This window comes from Dendropsophus ebraccatus, chromosome 3 (assembly GCF_027789765.1).
Source record: "Dendropsophus ebraccatus isolate aDenEbr1 chromosome 3, aDenEbr1.pat, whole genome shotgun sequence".
Taxonomy (NCBI): domain Eukaryota; kingdom Metazoa; phylum Chordata; class Amphibia; order Anura; family Hylidae; genus Dendropsophus; species Dendropsophus ebraccatus.
Window position 1 is genome coordinate 78,180,242 of NC_091456.1, and position 14,641 is coordinate 78,194,882.

At 45.4% G+C, this 14,641-nt stretch overlaps 1 protein-coding gene across 2 annotated transcripts in view; it reads right to left on the minus strand.

The window, feature by feature from the left end:
• Positions 1-706: 706 nt before the first annotated feature.
• The window catches only part of SH3GL2 (SH3 domain containing GRB2 like 2, endophilin A1), a 90,756-nt gene continuing 76,821 nt past the window's right edge, over positions 707-14,641 (minus strand). For both annotated transcript variants that reach the window (XM_069962061.1, XM_069962060.1), the window contains exons 8-9: positions 2,440-2,573; positions 707-1,476 (exon numbers count right to left, since the gene is read on the minus strand). In XM_069962061.1, coding sequence (XP_069818162.1) covers positions 1,277-1,476; positions 2,440-2,573 — 334 coding nt within the window. In that variant the 3' untranslated portion in view covers positions 707-1,276. The remainder of the gene's footprint in view (positions 1,477-2,439; positions 2,574-14,641) is intronic.

The window sequence follows — 14,641 nt, forward strand, 5'->3', positions numbered from 1 at the left end:
TGCAACCATTCAGGTTCAGATTGTGCCTCATTACAGAGAAGGCCTTTTTCTATACTCCCTAAAGTCTAGGGGAAAAAAAACACTTGTGCACCATTGAATTAACAGAGGTAATAAAACACTTGTTCCAATTTACTAACAAAATGTAATTCTATAGATATTGAACAGAATGATGATAATCTATATAGGTAAGGGATACAATTCACGGTTGTCACCTCTAAAAATGCAGCATTATATCTATACAACAGGTTCACAGACTATTAAAAGATGCTATATAGGGATGAGTGAGTTTACAGTAATAACGAAGCAAATCTCTTCATTATCTGAGCAGTCAGCTCATCAGCCTGCTGCCTTACAACTCAGTGCTGCTCCTCCCCAGGTGCCGGGAAAAGCTAGATCCAGACCTGTGATCCCCAGAACTGGATCCAGCTTTTCCCAGCACCCGGGGAGAAGCAGGATAGAGCAGCACTGAGTTAAAAGACAGCAGGACAATGAGCAGATTGCAGAGATAAGGAAACCATTTGCTTTATTACTGTAAATTCACTCATGTCTAATGCTATGTGAAATATTTTAAAAGGGAAAGGCTGTTTATCTGACTTTTACATAAATCTGCTAAATAAAAAGAAATATTAGTTTGTTTTATTTTATTTAGGCTTAACATACATAGTATATAATGGATTGTGAAAACAAACATTGTGCAAAGTTGGGGGTAAATCCTCTCCAATTTAAGCTATAGGAAAAAAATAATCACATTTTTACATACACATCATCTATAACACTTACATTAAAAAAAAAACACTTTGGTTCCATTTAGCTCAAGTCCTGTTTGGAACTAATAAAGGAGGTCTTCCTTATACCATGCTTTTTGACTATAACATATTTCTTAAAATCCTAGACATTTCTGTTACAATCCCCACACAGTTTTATCTCTGTAAACATTTCCTTCTGGAATGATAAAGTAAACCAAAAACTTGTCATAAAAATAACACTATATCGCATGGGCTTGTTAAGATTTTTGTGCACTGTATCGTGGAAGGAAGGATGCCACAAAAAGTACTTTTTATTCCTGCATTCATTATAAAGGACACCAAGACTGATAAAAGAATACAATAGAACACCATAAGAGAAGAAAGAACACATAAACAAAAAGAAAAAAAATTTAATTGAAATGAACATGGAATGTAACAGATTTAAAACCACTGCACTTGTACTTGTGATCTGGAGTAAGCAGCATTTAAAAGCAGTGGTACGAACTGAATTATTGTAAATGTCAGACATCTTAGTGTGGCAGTGGGACCAGGATCTCAACATAATTGATGGGGAAGAAGCCTGACTGGCCATGCAGCATCCCTTCATACCAATTTTCATCAATTGTGTTGGTGAGAGTAATGATGTCGCCCTCTTTGAAGCCAAGTTCTCCTTCATTTTCTGGATCAAAGTCATAGAGTGCCCGACAGCATGGCTGATCCATGGGAGCACCTGCATTACAGATAATAATACTTAGTGGCTCATGCGATTTGATAAATTCGATACATGTTTAGACGCTTGTCTGACCCTCCTCACCTATTCATCAGCTATTAAATATATGGCCACTGCTGCATGTTGGGGGTCTATAAAAACCATCCACTGTAGGCTTTTGTTGGGAAATCTTGCAATGCATAAAGTTACATGGCTTGAGTTGTTCAAATAGGGAAAAATATATCAGTTTCAGCTAAACCAAAGCAGAGTTTATCACTGAGATATTAGTATAAGAGGAGCACCACTACAAGATACAGAAAATGTTTTCTCAAAACAAGTAACAGGAAATGTGTCTGATTTTCCCTGTGTAGGTGCCACTCCTGGTTTTAAAATGAATTAGTCACTATTCTCCCCCCCTCCCGTCGGGAAACTAGGATGTGTCTTTATTTCAGTATTTAACACAAAAAAAAGTGCCCTAAGCTTTTAGAGCTGCGGCACTGCTTTCCCACCATATGCCCACCCTCCAGCATACTGAAGATAGATACAGAGCTCTGCTGCTGTTGCAGAGCCCGGCTGAAATCTTGAGGTGCTGTGATATACATTTGTGGTGCAGGTGCAGTGAGTTACTGAAGTTGCAGCTGCAGTTCACACAGCGTCTGAGCCCACAGAACAGGCACTGTACTAACTTGCCGCCTGTCATTCAGATGAGTGTGGAAACTGAAGCCGCAGCTTCTATAAAAACACATGGTGTCGGCACAAGATTTGAGCAGAGCCCTGCATCAACCACTTAATGCAGGGGGTGGGCACACAGTGGGAAAGAGACACGGACACTAACCTGCAATGAATAAAGTAATAAATGTTTGTGTCTTTTTCTGAAAAATAATAAAGAGGTATGACAGAAAGAACTGCAGTAGTGGTGGGCAGTGTGTAGTGGGACAAAGATGACTAACACAATCATACATATAACAATATTTTTGGGTATACCTGATGGTTTCGGAGTTGTAGCAAGAGAAATTCCTCCGTTATGCTGATTGCTTTCACTGGGTAATGCAAGTTCCAAGCTCATACGAGGTTTGGGCTGGTATTCTCGTCGTGGCTGTATTGCAGCATCTCTGACTCTAGAATAGTGGAATATTTTAATTAGAAAATTAAGGTATTTTATTGGAATATTTATAATGTCCTGAAACCCTTTAAGCGCTTTATACAGTTTTTTGGACAGGAAAAAATAAAAAATAAAAATAAATCGACTTGGAAGGACAATTATTATAAAGTGCTGATACACTTCATACTGCACCTCCAACTTCACAGTGTTTGATCTGGCAGCAGTATAACACAGAGTTGATAGGGTTGTGAGGTGAGTGCACCTAAGCTAACATGAACCTAGAGATTTGTCAATTTTGGCTGAAATACTCAAGTTATTAAGACACTTCATCAACATTATAGATGTCATTCCCCTTCTCATATAATAATTTTCTCTGGCCTAAGACTAAACTGACTAAGGCTATATTCGATTCGCAATTTTGTCTATATGCAATACCTATGCACCTGTAAACTATAACTGTCACTAATATAGGTGTATTGCAAAACAGCAGTTATATTGCTACTACAGCTACCACAAACTACAAAAGAAAAGAACCAATGCTGATTTTCATAGCAAAAACGCTTGTATCTTTATTGAATATATATATTTTAAAACAATTAATAAAAAGAGAGACAAACCAAACATTAAAAGAACGGTGGCTATCCTGGAGGTGTTCTTAATATAGCACAATCACATAGGCAAGGATCCCTGACCAACAACCTACGTCAAAGTAAAGGGGGGATGTATTCTCAATGACAGGCAGTAGGACAATATATAAATAATGTAATAAAATAAAGTGCTAGTGCATGCACATCATAAAATAGTCCGACGCTTAAATAAATAAGTTACTTATCCGCCCCTCATCCACTATTATTTGCCCCACAACATCTAGAGATCCAGCCAATTCAATACCTTTTATGGTCAATCACAGTGTCTATCCTCCAGGACGCCACCACCCCGACGCGCGTTTCGTTGCCTTCGTCCGGGGGGTTGTTGGTCAGGGATCCTTGCCTATGTGATTGTGCTATATTAAGAACACCTCCAGGATAGCCACCGTTCTTTTAATGTTTGGTTTGTCTCTCTTTTTATTAATTGTTTTAAAATATATATATTCAATAAAGATACAAGAGTTTTTGCTATGAAAATCAGCATTTGTTCTTTTCTTTTGTACTAAGGCTATATTCCCACAATGCAAAAATAAGGGAATATAACGGCTGTTGTTCCAATGATCATGAAAATTATTAACCGCCGTCGTTTTGGAACAACGACCATTGTTCAACAATGGCCGTTATTTGCCCTTATTTTTACACTGTGGGAACATAGCCTAAATGAGCAGTCAAGAATGGTGGATACTAAATATTTTAAAACATTCCAAATATCTAAACTTGAAAACAGCATGAACGGACAAAGGTACCTTTAACCTAAGATAATATCCTGCCTGAGGGCCCACGGCCCACATGTAAGCAGGTTTCTAGCAATGTACAGTATGTTTGGAATGGCACTGGAAGGAAACACATTAGAAGACAAAAATGATACACAGCTCAAACATTTTCTAGCAGATGGAGTTCAATCACATTAACTGACCATTCATACTATCCAGTTTAAGGATATATTCCCATCATGGGATTTTAGCGCAAAATAATGTCCCTTTCCTGTTGTGGTCTTAGAGTTGTCTGGTGACCAAAAAAAAAAAATATATAATATTGGCATTAAAATGCGAATCAAAGTAACTTCTTAATTTTCCAGCGTATAATGCGACTGGGCGTATAAGACGACTTATATGTCGGAAGATGTTAAGTAACTGGAGCTTTAACTGCAGTTAACCCCTTCCTGACTGCAGCAAAGAAAAAACAAAAACAGTTAAATCACCTATAACCCGTTCCCGGCAGCCGCCTGTCCCCAGTCCAGTCTCCGGTGCAGGCATTGTGAAGCACACAGCACCGGAGATCCCCGAAGCTTTCCAGGGCAGCCGAGCGTCTAACCGGAGAAGCTCGGAGATGCTCAGCTGTCGGGTAAACGACAGAGGCTTTGGTGATTGCTTGACCAAAAGTTATTGAAGATGCATATGGCGCTATGGGTCTGTGCCTCCTACCTGATAACAGAAGACACACATTCACAGCCCTACTGAAAAATTGTTTTAATGCAGACTTTAAAAAGAGGATCTGTGGCCAGTATAAAAAGTAGGTATGAATCAGACTGAGGCTGGTTTCACATTGAGGCTGGGTTCACATTGCCTCTTTCCTACCTGTTCAACATATTTGTTTTTATTTGGTTACTTTTAAAAAGGACAAAAAAAAAGGTAGTCACTTTTTTGTGTGTATGTAAAAAAAACAAAACCTCACCTATTTTGACTTTTTTTTTTTTAACGGAAGTCAATGGAAAAACGGATGGAACACAATTGCATTCATTTTTTGCAGTTTTTTGCATACGTTTTTATCTCTAACGTACATGTTAAACTAATGGGAAAAATGTAGTGTGAACCTAGCCTAACACCCCCCATATTCACACCATCTGAGCCTGACTCAGGCTCACTTATATTCACACCCTAGATCCTAACCTACTAGCCTTTCATAATGACACCTTCCCAATTCATGTCCCTTCAGCCTATAGTCATACTGCCTTAGCCCCATATTCAGGCCCTTCTTTGTAATGAAGTTCCTGCCTAAATGACTATTTAAGTACAGGTAATCAACTAAATAGTAAAATCCCTGTACCTTAAGAATGGTGGGTGTAGCAACAATAAAAAAGTTTTGTGATCAGGGCACCCAAAGCTATAAGATAATACTGACTACAGGTCCTATTTAGGCAAACACAATATTACCAGTTACTTTCTAGTTGTGGAAACTGGGCAGAGAGATTAAAAACAGATCTACGTAGGTGCCCAGGTCAAATCTCAATGAACAATCCAGCTTCAGTCTGAGCTGGAATGGTAGCAAAAGAAAACTTGAGATAAAACGGACCTCCAGACTTCAGCCCATTGTTAATGTTTCCTAACATGGGTACATTTATATTCTGCGGCATGGTAGGACTAAGCCTGCTGTGCATACTCATTCAACGTAGATCAGAAAAAGCTCACTATGGCTCAGGCGGCCAACTACTGTGGGCGACACCTGTTCTAATTATCTGCCCAGTCTAGTGAAGAAGAAAGCAGACGATGTGCCAATAGGCATTGTAAATTCAAGGCCATTATTGATATGTACAGAATGAAACATAACACGACAAGCTGGTGAAGGTTTATCTCACTGTGTTAGGTTATCAAAGCGTTTTATCAGACATTACTACTGCAAAGCTCTGTTAAGCTTTATTAATGTGACATTTTACAAAGTGGATAGTATCTCAACATTCTATCAACTCCTGATGCTGTTCGATTCAGCGTTAACATTCTGCTGACTTGTTTTAACAAGTTTCAATCAAACCGAGCTCTGCTGCTGCGCCATTTTATCCAAGCTTTTCATCAGGCTGAACTATGAGCCAGGCAATTCTGTTAAGCTCTGTTATCATAACATTATATCAGATTGCTTCTAAAAAATGTTTTTGAGCTGTGCTACAGAAACATTCACCAGGCTGCTATATTATAGAATTTCACAGAGCTAAACTAAGCTGATTCAAGGAATTATTCTATTGATATAGGTTTATACTGCATGAGAAATTAGTTCATAAAAACCGTTTACACTATTCTAGCTCCACATTTAATGATAACACAGACAGACTTTTTCTACTACTGTAGTTATACTAGAACAGCTGTCTTGCCACCCCTACGCATACACTCCCACACACATATGCACTCTCTTGGAGAAAAAAAATGGCCCAAAGTCAAAATAATATGATGCCAGAAAGATGAGGAGTAAGTCTTGTACAGCACAATTAGAGAGAAGCGTGAAACCTCTTTGAGACAACTACTTATTACAGAGAATCATGTCTGGGTACTTAAAGAAAATCTCGTCTGGGTGATGGGGCAGGGTTCTCAAAGTGGTGATCTTTTGGAGAATCAAATTTAACATCCAGAGGTACGAACACGATTTTTTTTTCAGGACAAAAATCAGACTGCTAAAATGTTTGCATAGGGGAAAAAAAGTATAATAAATTATAACGCATACATAACTATCTAGAACATATCTAGTCTCCTATTTTTGCAGGCTAATGAAGAATTTATGGACAGCTGACAATCACTAATTTATCAAAAACATAAATTCTCATATTCACAAGTTCACACGGTCTAATCTAACCAAATGATCTTCTCCCATACTTCCTTTGGGTCATCCTGATGGTCATTGGTGAACTTTAAATGGACCTGGACATATGCAGGTATGAGCAGAGGGACCCTGTGTATCTTGCAAGATTTTAATCCATGACAGCGTAGTGTGTAAATAACGGCAGTCTTAATGTGTCAGATAATCTTTCTGTGTAAATGGATCCTTTATCTGGAAATGGATTTGAAGCCAAAGCCAGGAAAGGATTTGAAATCTCAGGCTTTCCTTTAGGACCTGATCTCTGTTTACAGTCTGTTTCTGGCTTTGGCTTCAAATCTTTGGCAGATAAATCTTTCTGTGTAAATGGACCCTAAGGGTACCTTTAGGCTACAAACCCACTTGGCGGGTCTGCAGCGAGTCCCCTTGCTGCGTATTTGCAGCGAGACTCGCTGCAGATCCCGGCCCTATACTTTTAATGGCAGACAAACACGCAGCAGGGATGTACATCCCTGCTGCGAGTTTTTCTGCAGCCCACCCCATTAACCCCGCCGGAGCTGATACTTCACCTGATCCCGGCTCCGGCGGTTCCCGATGTCTTCAGCAAGCCGGAGCGGGGACCAGGTGAAGTATATTCTCCAGCCAGCCAGCGATCGGTGCTGCGGGGGGGCGTGCGATCGGTGCTGCGGGGGGGGGGGGGGGGGGGGGAGATCAGGCGGCCGGGGCAGCGATCGGTGCTGCGGGGGGTCCTGCGATCGGTGCTGCGGGGGGGGGGGGGGGGGGCCTGCGAGCGATCGGTGCTGCGGGGGGGGGGGGGGGGGGTTGGCGTGCGATCGGTGCTGCGTGGGGGGGGGGGGGGGGTCGATCGGGGCTGCGGGAGGTGTTGAAGGGGCTGCGGGCGGCTGGCTGGAGCATATACTTCACCTGGTCCCCGCTCTGGCTTCCTGAAGACATCGGGAACCGCCGGGGCCGGGATCAGGTGAAGTATCAGCTCCGGAGGCCGGGGGGTTAATGGGGTGGGCTGCAGACAAACTCGCAGCAAGGATGTACATCCCTGCTGCGTGTTTGTCTGCCATTAAAAGTATAGGGCCGGGATCTGCAGCGAGTCTCGTTGCAATTACGCAGCGAGGGGACTCGCTGCAGACCCGCCAAGTGGGTTTGTAGCCTTAGACAGAGAAATTTATCTGACAAATTTTTGAAGCCAAAGCCAGGAATGGATTTGAAAACAAAAGAAATCTCAGTCTTTCCTTTATGAACTGTGTCTCTGTTTATAGTCTGTTTCTGGCTTTGGCTTTCAAAATCTGTCAGATAAATCAGTTTGTGTAAAGGCACCCTTAGACTGTGGTTCCAGCTCTCTTTGGGTCATTGACCAGGTCCTCCTGTGTACTTCTGGGCTGATTTATGACCTTTTTCAGAATTACCTTCACCCCACGAGGCGAAATCTTGCATGGAGGCCCAGACAAAGGAAAATTAACAGTCATCTTGTGTTTCTTCCATTTTTAAATACTTGCACCAAAAATTGTTGCATTCTCACCATGGCCCCCGCCTGTTGTCCTGTACAGTTTTGTCCCTGGTGTCTTTATTCACACACACATATTATATTATATATATCAGGTTCAAACATTGCAGTCATTAATTGTATTAACTGCAAAAGTGTGTGTGGGGGTGGGGGGGGGGGGGGTTCTTAACTCCTTCATGACCAAAGATCATTGATTCGGGGGGCGTGGCGAGTTGTCCATGAGAGCAGATGCGCACTAGACGAGCTCCCGCTCCTCACAGCTCCATAAGTGGCCCTAGCTACATCTGAACGCCCCTATCTATGGGGATACGATCCAGGAGGACCACCCGATCAACCCTGCAGCAGCCCGGTCCCAGAACCCACCCGCGTACGCTTCTCCGGTACCTCACGAGAAGCTGCGATTCCGCCGCGGTGCAGGCTCCCATCCGGCAGCCCGGGACTGTGACCAGCTCGACGTATTGTGAGGGTGAAAGCCTCCCGGACACCCCGCTCTGCCCCCCGCCCCAGTCCTCCATCCGTCGCCTGTCTCCTGCACTCCCAGATGGACCCGGTAAGCAGATACCCCCCGCACAGACCACAAGTGGCGAGCCGACATCTTGCCTCCCTGACACGCGGCAGCCCCTGACAGGGGGAGCAGCTCCCGGGTGGTTAACCCCTCCGCTCCTGGCCTCTACTGTCACTCCTGCCTCCTCCCCGCTCCATCCTCACACGGACAGACTGTGCTCAGGGGGACGTATCCGCCACTGTGGGGATCGACACAACATACTTGCCGGGTGTCTTAAAGGGCCAGCACCAGTTCACCATGGCGACCACTGCTAACCCTCGTCGCACTGACAAAGCTCCCCTTACAAAGCACACCATGGCCTCTGAAGGCACGGGGGTCGTTCCTACCTCTGACAGGCAGCCCCCTCATGGGGATACGGCATGGCCACAACACGCAGACCCTGACTCTGATACTTCCTGCATAGGCCCTCACTCCCAAAACGATGTCCGAGACCTAATCTCTCAGCTCCCCACTAAACGAGACTTCCAATCATTAATATTGGAGGTAAAAGAGGCCTTTCGCAGAGAGCTGTTGGAGGTCATTCGTCACGTTTCGGCAAGAGTGCAGTCCTTAGAAGATGAACATGATTCCACCCGCGCCTACATTGGCCAATTACAATCTACCATTTGCTCTCAAACTGCCGCCATAGACGACATGCAAAGGCATCTTAAAGATTTGGAAAACAGGGGCAGGAGATGTAACATAAGAGTAAGGGGGCTACCGGAGGCTACGCAGGACGATGATCTGGCTTCAACCCTAGAGGGCTTATTTAACACCATCCTGGGCGAACCACCGTCCCACAAAATTAAATTCGACAGAGCTCACCGGGCCCTTAGGCCGAGACCCACTTCAGGACCCCCCAGAGACGTTATCTGTTGCTTACATGATTACTCAGTAAAAGAGCGCATTATGACTAAGGCCCGTACGCTTCGCAACTTTGACTTTTATGGGGCGCCTGTTCAACTGTTCCCTGATTTGTCCTGGGTCACTCTGCAAAAACGGCGTCTTCTGCGCCCCCTGCTAACCACCCTGAAAGACCACGAAGTGCCGTACCGCTGGAACTTCCCCTTTGCTCTGCCAGCTAGGAGAAATGGACGCTCTGCAGTTCTGCGTGGCCTGTCAGACCTCCCAGGTTTTTGCGACACCCTAGAAATACCAGTTCCTAAGATCTCGGACTGGACTGTCACTCCCCTACCTCCGTCCCCACCACCCGTGTGGCAGTCGGTTCGTCAGAAGCGGAGACATGGACGCTCGGAGGGATCTCCGCCACAGCCCCGTCCAGAGGGGAGTCAGCCTGCCTCAGATGGTCCCCTTCTGCAAATGGGGTCTTGCCGATGATTTCTCACGCCGGTCCCCAATGTCTTTTTCATTTCTTAGGATTTGCTTTTGGACCTAGCAGGCCAATATTATGGTTCACTCACATAGCTGTGGGGAAACGCGTGGCTCCTGTTTATTTTTTCTATCGTTATGCTCTGTTGGTGTCTCCTCCCTCCCTGGAGCCATGTTCATGCAACCCTACTTTTTAGTTTAAAATCTCTCATTGGGGAGTGCTCCCCCCTTAGTTGCTCTTGCTCCTGTCCGAGTACTGTTACTCAGGATGTTGGGCCGTGTGCCCTAACCCACTTTAGGTGGTTGTTAAATGTGATTTTTGTTTATGTCTTGTGTCTGTCCTCCCCCTTGTTCTTTCCCCTATGTTTTCTCTGGTGTCTCCTCCCTAGGATTCTCGTCATCGGATCCATCCTGGACTCTATTGGGCCCTCCTACTCGGGTCTCCGTCCTGGCTACTGGGGTGCGGTGAGTTTTTATATGCTGTGGCCTACCCTTTTCCTCAGCCCCAATGATTGTGTATCCTTGAACGTAAAAGGCCTAAACTCAAATTCTAAGAGGCGCTTAGCCTTGAGGGAATTGCGTAATTTAGGGGCAGATGTGGCTTTCCTTCAGGAGACCCACTTCGATAATACAGCAAATTTCCACTTTGCCAGGCACTCTTTTCCCAACTGTGGTGTCGGCCTCCAGAGGTAACAAAACGGCTGGCGTTGCTGTCCTGTTTTCCCGCTCTTGTCCTGTACTGATCTCCTCATCGTATTCTGACCCTGGTGGGAGATTTGTTATAGTGGAGGGTACACTGTAGGGTAAAGGTGTTCTTTTCTGTAATATTTATGCCCCCAATAGATCCCAGATACCCTTCCTCCGTAGGGTCCTCTCCCGCCTCTCTAAATATCCCCCTGGCCTTAGAATTATAGGAGGCAACTTTAATCTCTCCTTTTCCGAGGCCATGGACAGACATTCGGTATCAGGCCGACCTGTGCCAGCCGAGCAAGCAAAACTCTCTACTGAGTTCCGCAAGCTCATTCGTTCGCACAAACTCTACGACCTTTGGCGGCTGGACCACCCTACGGAGCGAACCTACACATTCTTTTCCTCTCCTCACAACACCCACTCACGCATTGACTACTTTTTTGGCAATGTCCCTACAGTCCGCCTACTGCGTAGCGCCCACATTGATCCTATTTCTTGGTCGGACCATGGTCCAGTTATGATTAAGTTAGCTTCCCTTCTTTCCCCGACCCGCCACTGTCACTGGAGGCTAAATGAGAGCCTTTTAAAGAACCAAGTAACCAGAGACTCAATCAAAGCCGCTATTACTGACTACTTCCGCACTAATGAGGGTTCTGTGTCCTCGGAAGTCATCCTCTGGGAAGCCCACAAGGCGGTAGTTCGGGGCCACTGTATAGCTTTGAGTTCGCGCCAAAAAAAAGACGCTCGTGCACTCATGGACACCACTAAGGCGGAAATACAGACCCTGGAACGCCTCCTTTCCCATCGCCCCTCCCTGGGGGTCCTGCGACGGTTGACAGCAGCCCAAGCTAAATTGAAAGACCTCTCCCTCCATAAGGTTGAGAGGCTTTTTCTTTACTCCAGCCAACGATTTTACGAGAAGGGGAACAAGGCTCACACCCTTCTCGCTCGTATGCTCAATGATCGCTCTGCTGCTCAGTCCCCGCAGGTCCTTAGGGACGCACGGGGCAACCTTACTTACAACCCAAAGGAAATATCTAATATTTTCACTGACTTCTATTCAAAACTGTACTCCTTGCCCTCTACTCTACCCTCAGGCCCAGGGTTGCGCTCCCAACGTATTAAGGAATTTTTATCTGGTTGTAACCTACCTTCTCTGCCGAGCGAGGCTCTGGAAGAGCTGAATTCTCTGATCACTGCAGAGGAACTCGCAGAGATTCTTAAATCCCTTCCATCGGGGCGCTCCCCTGGGCCTGACGGCTTCACCTATCTCTACTATAGGACCTTTCCTGCTGAACCAACACCACGACTTGTCACTCTCTTTAATTCATTTCTACAAGGAGCCCCTATACCCTCTTCTATGTCCCACTCTCATATTACCCTTATCCCTAAACCAGGGAAAGACCCCCTAGATTGTGCTAACTATAGACCCATCTCCTTATTGAACTCTGATTTCAGGCTATTCACCAAAATATTAGCTACCCGACTAAGTAACTGGCTGCCTTCCCTAATACATGCGGACCAGGTGGGCTTTGTCCCTGGACGGCAGGGGGGGGGGACAACACTAGGCGTGCGGCGGACATCATAGATGCAGTAAACCAGCAGTCCAGCGAAGCCCTTATATTAAGCTTAGACGCTGAAAAAGCGTTTGATCGCCTGGGCTGGCCCTTTCTATTTGAGACGCTTAGCTGCTTTGGTTTCACTGGGCCATTTCTAACTGCGGTTCGTGGCCTTTATTCACGCCCCACTGCAGCCCTCAAATTCCCCCATATGGTGTCTAATTCATTTCCACTTTCGAATGGCACCCGACAGGGCTGTCCATTATCATCCCTTCTTTTTGTTCTATGTATTGAGCCCCTGGCGGCTGCTGTTCGAAACTCCCCAGACATCAAGGGGGCTTCCATCAGAGGAAAGGAATTTAAAATTATGTTGTTTGCCGATGATGTCCTCCTCTCCCTGTCCGATTCTGTGACTACTCTGCCCAATCTTCATGCTTTATTGACCAAATATGGCACACTGTTGGGGTACAAGGTGAATACCTCCAAATCGGAGGCTATGCCGCTTAACATACCAAGCCCTGTGGTCTCCCGTCTGTCCTCCACTTTCAAATTCCGCTGGACCCCCTCCTCTATTAAATACCTCGGAATTCAGCTGACACCCACATATTCCTCCAAATACTCAGCTAACTTTCCCAGCTTATTCAGGGACATCAGGTCCCTTCTGGCCAAATGGACCTCACACTACATCTCCCTCCTGGGAAGGGTTGCAGCCGTCAAAATGACTATCCTCCCTAAGCTTCTTTATTATTTTGAGACCCTGCCGGTACGTGTTCCTCTTCAGGAGCTCAGAAAGTTGCAAAAAGAGCTGCTTAAATTTATCTGGGCCTCTAGGAGGCACTGTATACCTAAGTCCATAATGCTACAAAGTAAATCACTCGGGGGGCTTGCAGTCCCGGATCTTGTACTATACTACTGGGCGTCCCACCTGAGACACGTGCCGGCGTGGTCTTCCTACTTGGCGTTTAGGAAGTGGGTCGAGATAGAGAAGATTTGGCTAGCCCCGTTCCACCCCAACTCTTTCCTCTGGCATGTCTCCCCCCCCTGGCTCATCCCACCTTCTCCTGCTTGGCCCTATTAGATTCACAATGCACATTTGGAACACATGTGCCACCAAATTTGGCCTCTTCTCTCGCTCTTCCCCACTTATTTCCTTCTTGCTATTTCCAACCTTCTCTCCAGGCTTACAATCCCAAACTGTCCGAACCTGGGGGTCATTAAAACTCTTCCAGTTTGCGGACATTGTTGATCCTCTCATTTGCACCATTCTGCCCTTCGAGAAGTTAGTGGACAGGTTCCATCTCCCTGCATCCGAACACTTCACTTACATGAAACTTAGACACTTTATGCAGTCCCACCTAGGCTCTCTTACAGTCTCCAAGCCCACGGCCTTTGAACAAATTGCTAGATCTGGCACGTCTACCAGGGGATTGATATCTGATATTTATCGTATTCTGATCTCTCCGGTAGGCGGTGAGCAAATCAGACACGCCTATATGGATAGGTGGGAGACTATTTTGCAGAGACAACTCCCTCCGGAGTGCTGGAGCGTGATCTGGAACAGGGCAGCAACTTCATACATATGCACTACTTACAAAGAGGTGCATTACAAAGTACTTATGTTCTGGTACCACACACCGGAACTTCTCCATAAACTGAACAATAGTATTTCCCCACAATGTTGGAGATGCCTGGGGGCCATAGGTACTCAGTTTCATATTTTTTGGGACTGCCCCCTAATCCAGGGTTTTTGGAGAGAGGTATGTGATCTCTCCACCACTGTATTGCAGGTAGAAGTACCTAGAGATCCAGCAGTGTGTCTTCTCAACCTCTTCCCAAAGAGACTGGGCAAGAAATCTGCCAAACTATTATTGATAATCCTCACTGCGGCAAAAACCCTGGTAGCCAGGAACTGGAAACACACCTCCCCCCCCCCCCCTCCCTGGAGTGCCTACACTAAAATCAAGAAGTTGAGATCCTTAGAAAAATTGACTGCAGTGCTTAACAATAGCATCCCGAGATTTGAGTCCGTATGGTCTCCATGGGACTCTTATTGTGGCCTGGACCCTCAGTGATGTAATCCTAGGACCCCCCCCTTCTCCCCTTACCCACTAGGTCTTATTGTTTTGTCCGGTGTCTTTCCCCCTGTCATTGTGTTCATTGTTTCATGTTCGGTGTTCTATTATAATCAGTTCGAACAGTGATCCGCTCCCTCCTTGTCTCGCCTATGATTACTGTTTGTGGTCCATCTTTACTGCAATGCCTTTTGACTAACTTCAT